General features: G+C 38.4%; 1 protein-coding gene across 4 annotated transcripts; it reads right to left on the bottom strand.

Moving 5' to 3' along the window:
* Positions 1–21: 21 nt before the first annotated feature.
* Positions 22–13625, bottom strand: nexn (nexilin (F actin binding protein)). Of its 4 annotated transcripts, XM_088426485.1 has the most exons (15): positions 13493–13625; positions 12268–12570; positions 11983–12180; positions 10373–10457; positions 10151–10299; positions 7087–7287; positions 6838–7008; positions 6520–6711; positions 5174–5365; positions 4673–4717; positions 3830–4024; positions 3462–3683; positions 2698–2886; positions 1066–1423; positions 22–950 (listed from the first exon to the last, which is right to left on the bottom strand). In XM_088426485.1, the coding sequence occupies exons 2-15, from the start codon at positions 12538–12540 to the stop codon at positions 937–939; spliced, it is 2484 nt and encodes an 827-aa protein (XP_088282611.1). In that variant the 5' UTR covers positions 12541–12570; positions 13493–13625; the 3' UTR covers positions 22–936. The 4 variants fall into 4 exon arrangements, with proteins under 4 accessions (XP_088282611.1, XP_088282610.1, XP_088282612.1 ...); XM_088426484.1 differs by having other exon boundaries at positions 22–1423; XM_088426486.1 differs by lacking the exon at positions 4673–4717 and having other exon boundaries at positions 22–1423.
* Positions 13626–15658: the final 2033 nt, after the last annotated feature.

Here is a 15658-nt window from a genome sequence, read left to right as displayed (position 1 = left end):
ATAAATGAGACCACTCACACCCAAATTTCAAGTTTTTAATGGTACAAAAAGTCCATGGCAAGATACACATGGGTTGATTCAGATTTGTGCCTTTTTTTTAAAATCACGGTAGCATGGCAGAAAAGTGCTGAACACCTCTGCTTCACAATTCTGAGGTTCAGGGTTTGAATCTTAGCTGTGACTTTCCTGTATGGAGTACAGTATACTGTAGTTTGCATGCATATAATAAAGAACACCAAGTGCTGTTATTGTTCATTTTATTAAAACATTTTCTTTCACAATGCATGACAAATAAGAAGGTGAGCCTTTGCTTGCTTTATTGTCAAACGATCAAATAGTTATCTACCGTCCAGCACAACTGCATATCGAATGTAACGATTATTACATGTAAAAATAACTTAAGATGACAAAAAGAGCATGACAGTGGATGGTTGTAGAACTGAACCCTGTAATTTAAATGATGCTCACATTGTCATCATCATGCCCTTGGTGAGACTCATTGCTATAGATTTATACTTAAATGCTGATTCTTGTCCTTATCAATTCCGGGGGCATCACAACAACATTTGCTGGTATGTTGAAAGAGACACACAAACACATTATTTATTAAATTGCATGGGATTATGACAGAAAATTAAATCAACATGGCAAACCTATTAGACTATTGACTTATACAAGAATCATGTCAGTATTTTGGCACAAGTCATACTATATTTTATTAGCTACTATGACTAAATTAACTCTCTAACGGGGAGTGTAGTTTCACAAGCAATTAACAAGTAAACATTTTGCATTTTGGTGGTTTTGTGTATGCCTCCCTTAGGAATGCTGAGCATACTGCCAGTTGCCTCCCTCTGTTGTTGAGGGACAAATGAGTTTTTGATGTAATTATATCAAGAGAGACAACAGGAAAAGTTTCCAGCAGGTGGAAGAGCCTTAGTAGTCATAAGCTGTAAAAGAGAGACAGAGGCGCTGTTACCTGAAGAAGCAGTCCACTTGGAAATGAGGCCGTACTGCCAGAAGAACGTTTCATGCAGGCATGCAGTCACACCAGGGTGGTCTTACTTTCTATGGTGAGGATGCAGGTGCTCGCCGCCGTGCCTCGGCTGTTCACCGCCTTACACATGTACTCGCCCTCATCTTCAGGGAAGGTCTCGGGAAGGTAGAGGCAGTATGTCTCCCCCCTCTCGATGTACTGATAATCTTCGCAATCCTGGAGCATCTCTCCCTCGAACCACCAGGTGACCTCAGGTTTGGGCTCTCCGGTGATTTTGACAGTGAAGCGAACGGGCTCAGAGTCCACCACGGATTGGTTCTTCAGAGGTTTCTTGAACCACGGCGCGCCCGACCTGGCGTGATCTTCGTCGTCCTCGTAGGAGCCATTGACGATGCTTGCCTCGTCCTCTACGTCATCATCCTTTTTCTGCAATTCAATTTTAAAAAAAATAGAGCTGTCAACTAGCGAATAGTTTTAAAACAAAAATTTACTTTGCTTGAAAGTGTATTACAAAACAATTTTTCTCAATTACTGTTTATTTACCAATTATTGTTGTTAATTTGGTAGCGGTTAGCAATTAAAAAAAAAAAACATCAATAAAGCAATATTACATGAGGGATTGATGTTTACACCAAACTTCTTGGGACTCATTCAACACAACGCTAATCGATCTGTTTTGATCATTGTTTTTCCAGAGTAAAAGCAGATGTTTGTAAATGTGTTAAAAAGACCACAAAAAAAGATTTGGAAACATCTTAGTTTGATTAAACAAACAATAAACAGTCTGTTTCTATGAAGGACTGCAAAAATCAATGAAAAGCTATTAAGGATTGCTGAGAGGCTGAAATCTGAGAATTCCGATTTTTTTGTGTTAAACAATGGCTATAAAACTGTTTTTTCAAAGACGGTACGCATGTGAGGGTACATGTGCCCCTGAAGGATAAACACAATTTTGTTGGGGCCGAAATGTATTTAAAGAAGTGTAACCATTGCAATTAGCCGCAAGCTGCTGTTGGCATTTATGCAGTACAAGGGGTTCTCAAATGGGGCTACTGGTACCCCTGGGGGTACGTGAAGGTACCTCAGGGGTGTGTGAGATTTTAACAGGGTTTCTACAGGTCTAAGCAAATCTAGGTGAATGGTTTTTAATGCCGTGACAGGAACAGTATACTTTTCAAATTGAGAGTGAATTCATTGTAACATGAAGCAACGTGTTAGAGTGACCTCTTCATATTAAGTTTTATACAAATGCACCACGTCATTCTGTAAATAAAGAAATAAATAGTCCTTTCAACTTGTGGCATTGATGTAGATCATTGGTTCTCAAAAGGGGTAACGTGAAGGCATTTCATGGGGTGTGTGGGATTTTTACTAGGTATCAGCAAATTAAATTTAATGCAGTCAAGAGTATATAGTGTTCTTTCAAATTAAGAGAAAATTAATGGGAACATGACAACATATTGCCAAATTCTGTTTTGGAGTGGCATCTTTGCAAAGCGTTGTATGCCTTTGCCCCCCCCCCCCCCCCCCACACACACACAAAAATATGATTGAAAAAAAATCTGAGAATCACTGTTAAGATGGGATTTTTAAAATAGTTGTCGATTAATGTGAACATACAATTCATCGATTAATTTTGACAGCTCTAGGGGGAAAAAAGCGTCAAAGCATTCTTGATAAATAGAGTTTCTAAATGGAACCTTTTGAAGGGCGGCATCAATCTCCTGTTGCTCAAACTGCATTCTCTGTAGCTTCTGCTCCTCTATCCTCCTTTTCTCTTCATCCTCTCTGGCTTTGGCCATTTGTTCAAATCTGGCTCGCATGTCCACCTTCTGTTTAAATGGAGACTCCTCACCTTTTGCCAAAGTTTCTTGGCTTTCGTCGTCCTCCTAAAAAACAACAACCAGGACAACTATTATGCCTCATTTCCATTGCATGGTACCGCCACTGCACTACTACCCGAATATAAAGTGTTATATTTTATCTGTTAGTATGTCTTGTTTTGACTGATGCACTCAGTGCAGCTTGGTTTTCACAATATAGCATACAAATAATCCCTACAAGGGACGAGGGTCTCTAGGGATTCTTCTTTCATTGGAAAAAAACAGGTGATGCAGCTGACCAGGTATTGGTTTCTAAAGGAGTAATTCAGGTATTGGTTTCTAAAGGAGTAATTCATTATCAAGATATTTACCGAATAGTATGGTAATCGATTAGTTGTTGTCTAGTAGAGATTAAAACAAAAAATGTATCCAGCTGTTGTCATTCTACAACAAATAAAGAGATTGTGTCCTTCAGGTACTTTCTTGTGTCCTTTTGGCAGCATTCAAACTGCTGTCACTTCGTCAATGTTTGTATCATTTTAAAGGAATTAAGTGTGGAACGGGAGCATGTCATTTTTGGAGACATATTAAACATGTATTAAACGTGAATTTGTGAAATTAATAACAGGACAAATATTTACCTCCTGGAAGCGTTCAGCTTCTCTCTCTTTAATTTCGTCATCGGCGGCCTTCCTTCGTGCTCGCTCCATGTCTATCTTTTTCTGAATCTCCTCGTCAGTCAGCTGCTTGATCTTCTCAAACTTGGACTTCAGGTTCTTGGCCTGGATGGAGCCCGTCCGCTTGAGCTTGGTCAACTCTTCGTATTCACTGTTTACGATGTTGGTGCTTTCATTTATTTCTTCCTGTCAAATAGACAACGAATATTTATTTGCTACTCATGTTTGGACGAAAATAATGGGGTGACAAAGCACTCAAGCATATGTGTGGAATTAAAAGAGGAAAAAATATAGTTTGTAGGTGAATATTTTCAATTCTGATTACGGCCAACCTCGCCCATTTCTTGTCGAAGTTGTTCAAACTCCTGCTTCTCCTTTTCCAGTTTCTGTTTGCGCTCCTCTGCCTTGCGTCTCCTTTCGGCTTCTTCTTTTTCCTTCAGCAGCTCTTCAAAGTTCATCTCCAGTTTTCCTGGGTGAAGCGCTTCCTGCGATTCTGTCCTTGCTAATTCACCATCGTCATCGAGAACCTACACACATTATTAAAATTCAAAAAGTGAGCAACTGCATCTGATTATTCGGATTTTGCCCCGCCATCACATAGATAAAAGATAATTTTGAAATAAAAATATCTTAAAGCGCTCAAAAAGTGAAATCCAGATCCAGTATTACCTCATTCAGCTATTTGAGAGCATTTTGACATTTTTTAAGATCCACAAGATAGTGTTGAATATTCATCTAAAATGGGGCACTGATGCCATCTACTGGCGATTGTACAATAGGAAGATTGTTACTAAGATTGAGATTTAGCATCAAACACTCCTTTCTTAACTCCTTTGAAAAACAAACACAGACTGAAGGATTTCTACTACTGAAAACACAGCTTCTCTACAATATTCTAATATAATGACATGCATCTGTATTGAGCAATTCCTTCGAAAATACTTTAACGATAACTTCAAAAAAAGTGCGCATTGCATATTTCCAATCTTTCGTGAGTCACATGAAATGATGTAACAAAAGTACCACAAGCGCATCAAATGGCTGCATGTGTAAATATTGAAATTATCGTTATATAAATCATGATAATCATATCAGTGTGAATCTAATCATCCCATTTTTTAAATTTCTGGTTATTAGGGTCAAAATGCATTGGAAATTTGGAAGAAAAATCTTACTGTTTCATCTCCAAATGCAGCGTTGTCATGATCCAGGTCGGGGCTCTTAAAGAAATAATTTGGACAAGGGAGCAGCAATACAAAGAAGGCCATATCAGCCCAACAGAAAAAAAAAAAAAAACACTTGCTTGAAAAGAGTTAGTGAGAATGGATGAGAAATGTATTAATTTGCAGCGTGATCACGTTATGTTTTTATTAGTATTAAATTAATGAAGTCTCTGCTCTTTCCTTGATAATGGTTTACTTTATGATAAAAAAAAAAACATAATGAGAATGTACCAGCAAAACACACCAATAGTTTATTTTTGGAAGCCCTCCCAAAACACTAAATAGAGCCCCAGATAGTGAGTAGTTGTAATCGTGCAAAAGCAAGCAGACCTAAGTAGTGCTTAAAAATACTCTTACTGAACGATGAGAGAAAAGTCTACAATGTAACAATAACTTTTTAGTGATTTACGAGAGAAGAATGAAAGACCGGTTCCAAACACAGCCAGAACTTACCATGCTTTTGCGTGCCTCGGCAAAGAGCCTCTTCTCCTCTTCCAATCTTTTCTTGGCCTCCTCCTCCGCCTTCTTCTGCTCTTCTTCTCTTCTCTGGCGTTCCAGCTCTTCAAAACTTGCACATATTTTTCCAGGTTTGCTGCCCTCCAAGTTCAGGAGGGCCATCAGGGCCTCGTCATCCTCGTCGACAAGCTGTGACGATGCAGACGAGAAACTTAAACAGTAAGTCTTAATTTGAATTTTATTGTATTAGTTGAAATAAATGTGTCTAGAGATACCACTAAAAATGTAGTTCCAGAGTTTAATAAATCAGACACGGATGGCACAGCTTGAGGTCTTTTTTTTCCCCATTCCAATTTTTTGGCCAATCAGGGGTTACTTGGCTGAAAAAAAATATTTCACCTGGGATTATATTATTGAAAAGAGTTTGAGAACCGCTGTCCGAGCACAATGGTTCTCTTTTTATTCCATCCAATGATAAAGCCTCCGTAAAATATTTTTTCAACTAAGTACCCCCTTAAAAAGCGCACAGCAATTTTGCATGGAAAAAAAAAAGACGATAAATAAAAGATGTGTCATTTGTGTCTTATTTATTGAACTTTGGAACGACATTTGGAGTGGTATCTCTGGGTGAATTTCATTTAGCAGCTCCAGAAGTGCTTTATTGCTGATTTAGATAATTGTCTCACTAATGACAATGTACATCTGTATAAAACCAAACAAAATAAAGCCATACCACGTTTTGCAAGTCGCTATAACACAATTTAGCTCTATGTGGTGTCATGTTCCATTTACTTTGCTCTCAATTTGAAAAGAAGACTGTACTGTTGCTGCTACAATATTACAAAGCGTTATAGATTCGCTGATAACTGCAGAAACCCTGTTCAAATTAAATGTACCGCCAGATGTGCCTCCATTTGAGAACTACTGGTCTAACAGATGTATTAAAGTACTTGGACACATTTCTTAATTGATCAAGTCTTAGCAGCCTCTGTATATTTCTTTGAATTTTATTGCTCGGAAAAACATTTTTGGCAGGCGCATCTAAAGAATTGTGGTCAAAAACAGCTCCGAACGAAACCAGCTGAAAGACCCGGGGCAGAATAAAATGAAAGTGAGACGTTACAGCTGGCTCGACATATCTACTCAAATTGCTTCCAAAGATGCTTGTTGGTCCGGTTCTTCTGTACCAAACTCAGCCAAGCATTTATGAAACCTTGATTCACTGGGGAAAGGATCTTCCCAAAAAGAAGTCCAATTCTACAAACATGGAACAACTGTTCTAAGGTGTGAGTGAGAATCAATCGATAACGTTTGAGTCGTATTCAATTGCAATAAATACTTACCATGCTCTTTCTGGCTTCGGCAAAAGCTCTTCTCTCCTCCTCCATTCGTCTCTTGGCCTCCTCCTCTGCTTTTTTGCGCTCCTCCTCGACTCGTTGCCTCTCAAGTTCTTCAAAGCTCAACCTCAGTTTTCCAGGTCGGACGTCTTCCTTGTCATCTGGAGATTGCGCGTGAGCGCCTTGCTCATCTTCTTCCTGGAAAGGCGCAAACATCTTACTAAGCAGGGGGTGGGGGATATATTATATGAGTCACTGGCCACAACATAATGAGACCCTGGACAAGAAAAAGCAAAAAGTAATAATTGATTTGGAAGCAGATACCATTCCCAGTCGGGCCTCCTCAAAAGCTTTCTTCTCTTCCAGGAGGCGGCGTTTGGCTTCCTCCTCAGCCTGCTTTCTCCTCTGTTCTTGCCTTTCCCTCTCCATTTCCTCAAACGTCATCTTCAGCTTTCCTGGAGACACCTGCGCCTTCTCCACAGGTTTCTCTTCGTCCTAAAAGAACAAAAAAAGACAAGACTTGAAGCTAGTTCTCTCAGATAAGCCTGAATATTATTGTGTTGATGTTCTAACCTCTGGGACAATGGAGCGCCGCTTGGCCTCCCTGAATGATCGTGTGTTTTCATCGTAGCGTCTCTTCTTCTCTTCCTCAGCAGACTTTTTCAACTCCTCTTCTCGACTTTTCTCCATGTCCTCAAAGTTCATTTGGATTTTGCCTGGCGTTTTTGATGGCTTCGCGGGCACCACACGCACCAGGATGCTGTCATCTCCTTCCTGTATTCCACAAATTTTAACTTTAATCCTGTGTCGATCAAAGTATTCATCGAATGACCTATTTTATTGGGTGATTAATTTTTCAGAATTCTGTCAGGCTCGTTAGCCCAGCCGTTAAGAGTTCAAATGTAAAAACCTGCTTTCCTGAGTTTTTACGAGGAAGTAGTTCTGCTGTGCAGACCAAGGGCCTCGCCTGCACTGAATTTAAAGGCAATGAGATGAACCACTCCCATTGGTCGGGAAGAAAGTGTTCACGCCCACATTGCAGCAAATGCCTGTTTCTAAATGTGTGCTTCTTAACAATCAAATTTGCCAACAAGTGACACTTAATTGATTACAAAATGAATCAATTATGGGGGTTTTTTTCAATAAAGGGATGAAAATAGAATATTTGATTCATCGACTGATATAGCGACAGATGTATTGATTATTAATATAATAGTGAGTTGCAGCCCTACTTATAAGCAACACATTTTGCTTTTTTAGCAATGTTTGGTCCTAAAAAGTTAATATTTTGTCTGTACTTGTTTTGATAACTTCATTATTTGTCATGTAAAATGAATAGTACTACCTTAAAAATAAATTTTGTTACTTGTAGTCAACTAAAACTGGCACCACGTGTAGTCAGGGCTCAGGTAACAATCAATCAAGGCTCACCTGTTTTCTGGGTTTGGTCATGTGACTGACAATCTGAGCCAGTAAAGGTTGTTACTCGAGCCTTTAATACACATGATGTCATTTTCAAATGTGTTTTTAAAGGTATAAATTGGACATGAAAAATAATGAAGCTATCAAATTAATCATAGACAAAAATACTACCTTTTACTGCTGAAAATACCTGAAAGAGTAAAGTATAAATAATGCCTTAAGATACAATTTTTTTGGCTGTATGTTCACCCAAATTTGCACTAAAATTAAAAAGAAATTCAGCAGTACATACTTTAGTCCTTTCCTCATTTTTAAATAGAGTAGATACTTTGCACTTTGACACAGCTGTCACATAATATTGCTAGTACTCGTAGGCCTAGTACTAATTTCCCACTGAATAAGAAACAATGATTTAAACTTGCAAAATGTTCCCGTATGTTGAGGAATGCCACCAGTCAGTCACATAAAGAGTGTTAGAGTCAGAGGGCAAATCCGTTGACCCGGTGTGTGGCCATTTGCAACGTGTCAGTCAAAGATAACGCGGTCTAATTTGGGTGGCACAGTAAGGAGGTCTCCCGCTACCAGGAGTTGTGGGAAACAGTTGCCAGTCATATGCTGTCTACACCTGGCAGCTCTGCCAGAAGGCTGCTCTACTTGTTTCTCAATGACCAGGTCAAACCTTAAGCAGGACACACAAGAGACAATAATAGGTCAAGCTAAAACTGGATGCACAAAACAGTCCCGTGGTGACACATTAAAGAACTCTGATGTTTTTTCAGATCTGAAAATTCATGCTTCCCGGGCTAGTACTGGCTTTAGTTTTCGCAAAATTCAACATATTTCACCTAAATAATACGAATAATAATAATAATAATAATAATAATAATAATAATAATAATAATAATAATTCCCAATGGAATTAAAAAAATGTGTTCCTATTTAAAATTCTAAATGTTCCCCTTCGTCGCGTTGCAATTTTTAGCATTCTTAAAATTCCTTCATACCAAACATTTCACAACTTTTACAAACAATTTGCACATTTTTTATCAGTATCATTTTTCTTATTTCTACATTTTTCATCCTTGAACTACTTCTACATTACTCATGGCAGTCTTACCATTCAAACTTTAATACTGAACATTCCTACAATTCCCACCTTCCAGTTTTGTTTTTTTTTGTCAATTCATGAATTTAATTTTTCCAAATAGTCGAAATTTTAAATCCACAAAGTCTTCATTTGTTTCATGAGACGTTCGACATTAGTTTACTGATTAGATTTTACTTTTTGAATACATACCATTTCAACTTTCAACTTATCGGCTCATTCCTACCATTCTTTACCTAAAATCAATTTTTTTGCGTTTACCTGTAATTTCACGAATTTTGATCGATTGTCATGTTTCAAATTTTATAAATGCTACCTCATTTTTACCACATTATTTTCAAAAGAAAAGCCAGAAATATCTTTTTTTTCTCCTTTAATTTCTACATTTCTTGACTGATTCCAAGAGTTTCAACTCCAAACTGTTCCATTTATTCCTAGCTGTTATCCTCAAATTTATAAATAAAAGCAAAACAAAAACAAATCAATATTATTTCTACAAGTGTTTTTCCCAATTTTCTAAAGAAAAAAAATCACGATTCTTCCGAATTCAACATTGTTCAATATCTTTTCACGACTCCACATTGTTCAGTATCAATCCATACGTACAGATCAAAATCATTCTATTATTTTCTGTTTCCAAAGCATTCCACATCATTCCACATGCTTCCATAAATTTTCATTCAGTTTTCACTTTTCACACACCATTTCTCCAGAAATTGCTTCACATAGTTTACAATAGAGCCTACTACAGTTATTCTCATGAACATGTTTGTAATATTGTGTACTACTGTCATCTAATATATGACAAAGTATCCCTGAGCTACAATGAGGGCTAAGACATAGCACTTTATGGCTTGTAATCACCTGTCTGACACCATTACATAACCACAGCAGACTGTCTGAAGGTACAAACACCCACAAGCATTTGAATTTTTTTCCAGGAAATGTATTAGTCCTTTTACTGTATCTATACTGGCTATAAAATACGCCACGTGAGTCATTTTTTGTTTGAGTATAAAAAGTGATTTTAAATAGCAGAGACGTTATAGGATTCTTTGTAAATTCTACTTTCCAACCTGGACAAGTTCTACTTTCTCGGTTTGTCCTTACCTCAGCTGCTTTCTTTGCCAATTCCCTTTTGATTTTGTCTTTTTCCAGGTTGTCTTGTGTTTCCCTCCTCTTTCTCTCACCTTCCATCTTCTTCCTCTCCCCCTCTTGCCTTTGCTTTTCCATTTCAGCAAATTTCCCCTTCACACTACCTGAGGATTCAAGAACACAAGCTCACGTCTTATACTTTCGCATCGCACTTCTTTTGACAATCGATCGTCCCACCTGTGATTTTGGGGACGTAGGATTTCTCCACCTTTGCCGGCTTCACCTCTTCCTCCTCATCGCTGGAAGCAAGAAGTTCTTTTATCTGTCGAGGGACAGTTTGGAGAAGGGGTGAGTGTTTACACTTTAGATGGGATCATCTCCTCGATCGCTCGGGAGCCATGCTGCTCTCCGTAAGAACGGAGGCCTAATCCCTGATAATAAGTAAGTCATGTGACTTGCAGGGGGGCTTTTGATTGGGCTGTTGCTGTGTGTGTCCAGCCAGGCCAGTTAGAGAAGGGCAGGAGACATGGACGTCGCTTCTGCTCGAGTATCACTGATAATCCGCTCTCATCCCGGTGTGCTGCATTAATGCATTTATTTCACCACCGACAATCTCAGCCACAGCTTGTGTCAAAGGGACATCCTAATCCCTGGCCTTTTATTTTTAAGTCTGTGAAAGTGCTTTAAATCGTTCATACGACATCTATGGACAACTTGGTCTTCAATTAAACTAACTTGCAAGTAACGTACCGCAGGCGTTATCAGGTTTGAAACAGATAGCGACTTCTTGAGTGAAAGACAATTCATTCGCTTAAATTATTTGGGGGTCAATCATCTCTTTGCACAAATGTTGCTTTTCATTAAAGTATACTTTAGTAGTTTAATGGATCTCAAACGGGGATACATGAAGCCTATAAGGGGGTGTATGTCATTTCAAAATGTTTTCTTTGATAAAGGTAGAGTTTTTGTAGGGAGATGTTTTCTACAGAAGCAGCACAATTTTAGCCTAAAACATAAATGCAAAGCACCCAGCTTCGACTGCAGCCACAGCTAATGATATATAGCGAGCTCTTTGCCAAACTAAACCCAAGAAAACCCTGTATGAGGAAGGAAAGCATGGACAATGTTTTATTTTAATGTTGTTTTCTAATTATTTTGCAAAAAATAATTAGAAAACAATTCATTACTTTCCCCAAAAAATTATTTTCCAAAAAAAAAAAAAAAAGCACCACATTCCTTCTAAATGGAAACTAAAGGTTGCAGCCAGCACTTAGGACTAGACTCAAATGTAGCAGAATGTAAACGGTTGCAACATGCATGCCGATTATGATCCACATTTGAAAAAATTATAACAAAAGAGATGACATTTTTGATTTGCATTTTTGGGTGACTACTGGCGGATAATTTCGGTGGGGCTTTAATTTCACAAATAAAATGTTTACATAGACATTTTAGAAGTATTATTTATGAAATAAAACACTTTATTTGGCGTTTTTTTTTCTTCATGTGGGGGATCGTCAATAAAGGTTTTTGTGTATTTAAAGGTTGTCAACTCCTGGTCGAGCTGGAATTATACCTGAAACAAGATTGAAAACTGTAAATGTAGTGTGACTTTTATACACCCTTATACAATTACTATCATTAAAATAACTGATTTGAACTATATAATACTATATAAGTACATGAGTGCATCACAAATACGCATCACCGTGTTAACAAACAGCAAATAATGTGTGTTATATGGTGAAGGGTCTCACGCAGAGTGGCGCCCCGGTTGGCGTGCCGTGCTTCATCCATCACACCATGCGGGTCATACTGGCAGGTTAGTAGGCTTATTGGGCTTTGACCTGCTGCTTCCTGCGGTTCCACTCCCTCTCCTTGATGTATTGGTCCTTCCTCTTCTGTTGCTCGTCCCTGTTCCTCTGCCTGCTGCGTTCCTCCCTGGCTTTCTGCATGGCCTCAAATTTTCCCGTCACGTCGCCCTTTTCTTTGTTGGTGTTGGGCACATAGCTTCTGGCGACGGGTTTTTTGGATCGGAGCAGTTTCTGGAGTTGAAAAATGGATAGATGAGAAACTTTTGAGGGTACGTGATTGGTTAATGTGAATGCTAATGACTTCTATGGAGGTCTCACCTCTTTTTTAAGCATAACATCAGACATATTGGTTTCTTCAGTCGTGTCAGGTGGTGCTTGCTCCTCCTCCACAACTTTGGCGCTTTTCCTTCTTCTATTCTTATCTCCACTAGCTTTGTCTTTTCCCTTGTGTTCTACGCCATTCACGTGTGCATCGCTAGGTTTTTTCTTCTCCTCATTCTCCTGGCCATCTGCGTTGCTAACGTGTTTTTCTTTTTTCTTCGGGACGTCTTTCACGTTGACCACAGCCTCAACCTGTGCCACCTCAGCCATGTTTGGATCACAAGTTGGTTTTAATGTGAGCTGTAAAATGAAATCGCGACACAAAAAAGAATTTTCATTGGTACAACAAGAATTTTTTTTTTTCCAAGCATTATTTTTCATGAAAACAGCTCCATTTGTGCAAACTGCCCCAATCCCCACAATGTTGGGGAAGACTTCTACACTAGCATGGTACAAGCTGCTATTTATAGCTCAATTTGGAGGCTGGGTAGGACATGTGATCATGGCTATTTCTGATGCATGATACGCACTTGCGCAAAGCTCACACTAGCACCCCCATATCGCCCCACAGGCCCTTGACAAAATGGCCAGACTAAGAGCAAGACAATAAGATGACTGAGGATAGTCAGTCAGCCATTGCTAAAACCGCTACTATTTTTTGGTGTCCACAAATACCTTGTCCCAAAGTATGGGGATTTTTGTGTGATGACATTTATCATGAACAGAAAATTAAGCATTATTGCATACATCCAAATTGTGGGGTTTGTTTAGTAATACTATTTAGGATATTATTATAACTGATTGTTTAGGATTAGTCACATGGTTATCCATATAGTGACTTATTAGGAATCCAATAATTAGCAACCAAAAATTATTTGTTGCTGTGTGCTGGGGCCACCTTTTGACTTTATATAAACTTTACAATTGTATGCAATCAAACATGATTTTTTTTAATGGGGAAGATGAGTTATTATACTTTGATAACTTACAAAAGCAATAATACAATACAAGTAAACCAAGATACAATACCCTTGACAAAAAAGACCTGCCTTTGGATAACTGGTTTTCAATCCAATTTAGCACGTTTACTTTTGTTCCCTTCAGTAACTAGCTGAATGGCTTCTATATTCCACTTAAGTGCTAAAGTTAAGTTGTGTTAATTTCTTTCGTTACATGAACAGTAGCTATTTGCAACACACTTGGAACGAAAATAGAGAATTACCTCTTAGCGGATGTTTTTTTTTTTTTAATTTCCCAAGAAGAAAATAAATAAATAATCCTCGGAACAAGTTCGTGTGGAGCCGAAGGCGTCCAGTCCGGTAGAGCAGTGAGGTGTGTAGCGGCCGCTGTTAGTGACGTACATTTTCCATAAAAAAAAAAAAAAAGTTAGCGACTTACTTGTGGACGCGCATTCCACGCTCGTTCCCGTTTCAGCTGTTGCCTCGCGCACGTGCACGCGCACAACAGTTCGTTCCGACAGTCTGAAGTCGCAGCTGCAAAAATACGTGGACCCTAAAATATAAAGTTCTCATATTTGCGCCCCATTAGTTTATGCTTTTAATATCAATAATTACATTATCATTGTTTCGTCTTAGGTTAATAATTTAAATAATGTTTGTGATGCACAAAGGGCAAACTGTAATCAAATCAATAATAATATGAAACGTACTTTAAATGACTCCATGACGTTGTGCAAGTATTGAATAAAGACTATTCCAGCAGATGTATAAACTGCTATACAGTACTTAAACATTTTTTGGATACCCCTCCCTCCCATTGTCATTGTGGCTAGTTGTGTTTTGGAAAGTATGACCCTCAAGCACTGCTATCTCCACTTGGCCTGTTCAAGTCAGGATTCCTCACTTATCAGTTCACCGGAAGATCACATGACCTGCCCCAATTTACATCCCTGTTATTTTAAATTACAAAGTGACAGACGCTTTATTATTTTTAACGCAATTATGACAGGTGTCAAACTCAAGGCCCAGGGGCCAGATCCAGTCCGCCACATCATTTTATGTGGCCCTTGAAATGTTTATTTGACTTCAAGTTTCTGGCTAAAATACCAAACTTGCAAGTTGTGTTCAACTTTTAAAAATTTTGGTGAGATTTGGCAGAAATGATAACTACAGTGTGGCACACGATAAAAATGAGTTTGACACCCCTGGACTGTCATTCTGGCCCTTTATATATTTATATATATATATATATATATATATATATATATATATATATATATATATATATATATATATATATATATATATATATATAGATAGATAGATAGATAGATAGATAGATAGATAGATAGATAGATGTAGAATATAGAAACTACTACTATCAGTCGATGAATTAACTCTTTAACTGTTTAACTCTAATTAACTCTTTAACTGCCTGCTCAACCATATAGTGGATTTTTTTCCCAGCGTTTTTCTTCGTGGGGTAGTTAAATGGTTTTTATTTGGCATGCATACCTATTAGCGTATGTTAAAATAATGGTTTACATCACACATTTATTGTACTAATTTATTGTGTTCATTAGGAGTCTGTGGCTTGCGGAAACCCCAAGCAGGTCAAACCTTCAGCTAATGTGTACTTTGGGAAATCTTAGAGGTGCAACAGTGAGAACATGAATCATATCTTTTTCTATTACTGTCTTACTAAATGGTGTGACTTTAATTTAATGCACCGCCTGAGAGCAAGAAAGGGGTATTTTTCACACCTCTTGAGGTTTCCCCCAGTGTGTTTGAAAGTTCACGCTTGACTCCGTCTTCCACTGTTTTAAGTCCAGAGGGGGCATCAGGGTCTACAAGGCTGCGGCTTTAAATAGCACCACAGCTGTGGAAACTAATCAACACTGTAAGGACAGCGAAACTGAGTCAGACTGGGCTCTTCCTCTCAGCTGTTAGAGCACAACACCAACGGGCCCCACATTTTCTTCTTTATCTTGTGACGGTGGAGCAGTCCACATACATACTCGATGACGCAGTTGGTTAGACGTCCATGGGCTCTTGGGGATGGACACACCAGACGTGTTAATAAATATCTGTGCCTGTCACAGTTTCGATGAGTCATCAAACGCACTATAAAATACATAAATACGGAGGGGAGGGGGCTTGGCACGTAATTACTCAGGAATAAAAATAACTCAACAGGTGCCATCTAAACTCACTGAAAACTTGTAGAGTAAGAATATCTGATAAATAATGTATCATGCTGTCACACAGATGTGCCAAATTGGCAAACATTTGAAAAATGCCACTATGGATTTTTGAATTATTGTTTAGGGAGTTAATGGTCAAAGTGATGAAGCCGGTGAAACGTCTTTAGGTATTCGTACAGTAGTTCAACAGCACCTACCTGAGGAAATTGATGGAGAAGGTGGTGC

The sequence above is a fragment of the Hippichthys cyanospilos genome, chromosome 10, assembly GCF_059441005.1.
Source record: "Hippichthys cyanospilos isolate Australia breed blue-spotted pipefish chromosome 10, RoL_Hcya_1.0, whole genome shotgun sequence".
Classification (NCBI taxonomy): domain Eukaryota; kingdom Metazoa; phylum Chordata; class Actinopteri; order Syngnathiformes; family Syngnathidae; genus Hippichthys; species Hippichthys cyanospilos.
This window is presented reverse-complemented; position numbering and strand designations above follow the sequence as displayed.

Bases quoted from the DNA above. Each gene is read 5' to 3' on its own strand.
- nexn (XM_088426484.1), bottom strand. From the start codon at position 12,540: ATGGCTGAGGTGGCACAGGTTGAGGCTGTGGTCAACGTGAAAGACGTC. The intron at 10,300-10,372 runs GTGGGACGATCG...TTGAATCCTCAG, and splicing joins CTACGTCCCCAAAATCACAG to GTAGTGTGAAGGGGAAATTT. The intron at 3,684-3,829 runs GTTGGCCGTAAT...TCTATTTGACAG, and splicing joins TTCGACAAGAAATGGGCGAG to GAAGAAATAAATGAAAGCAC.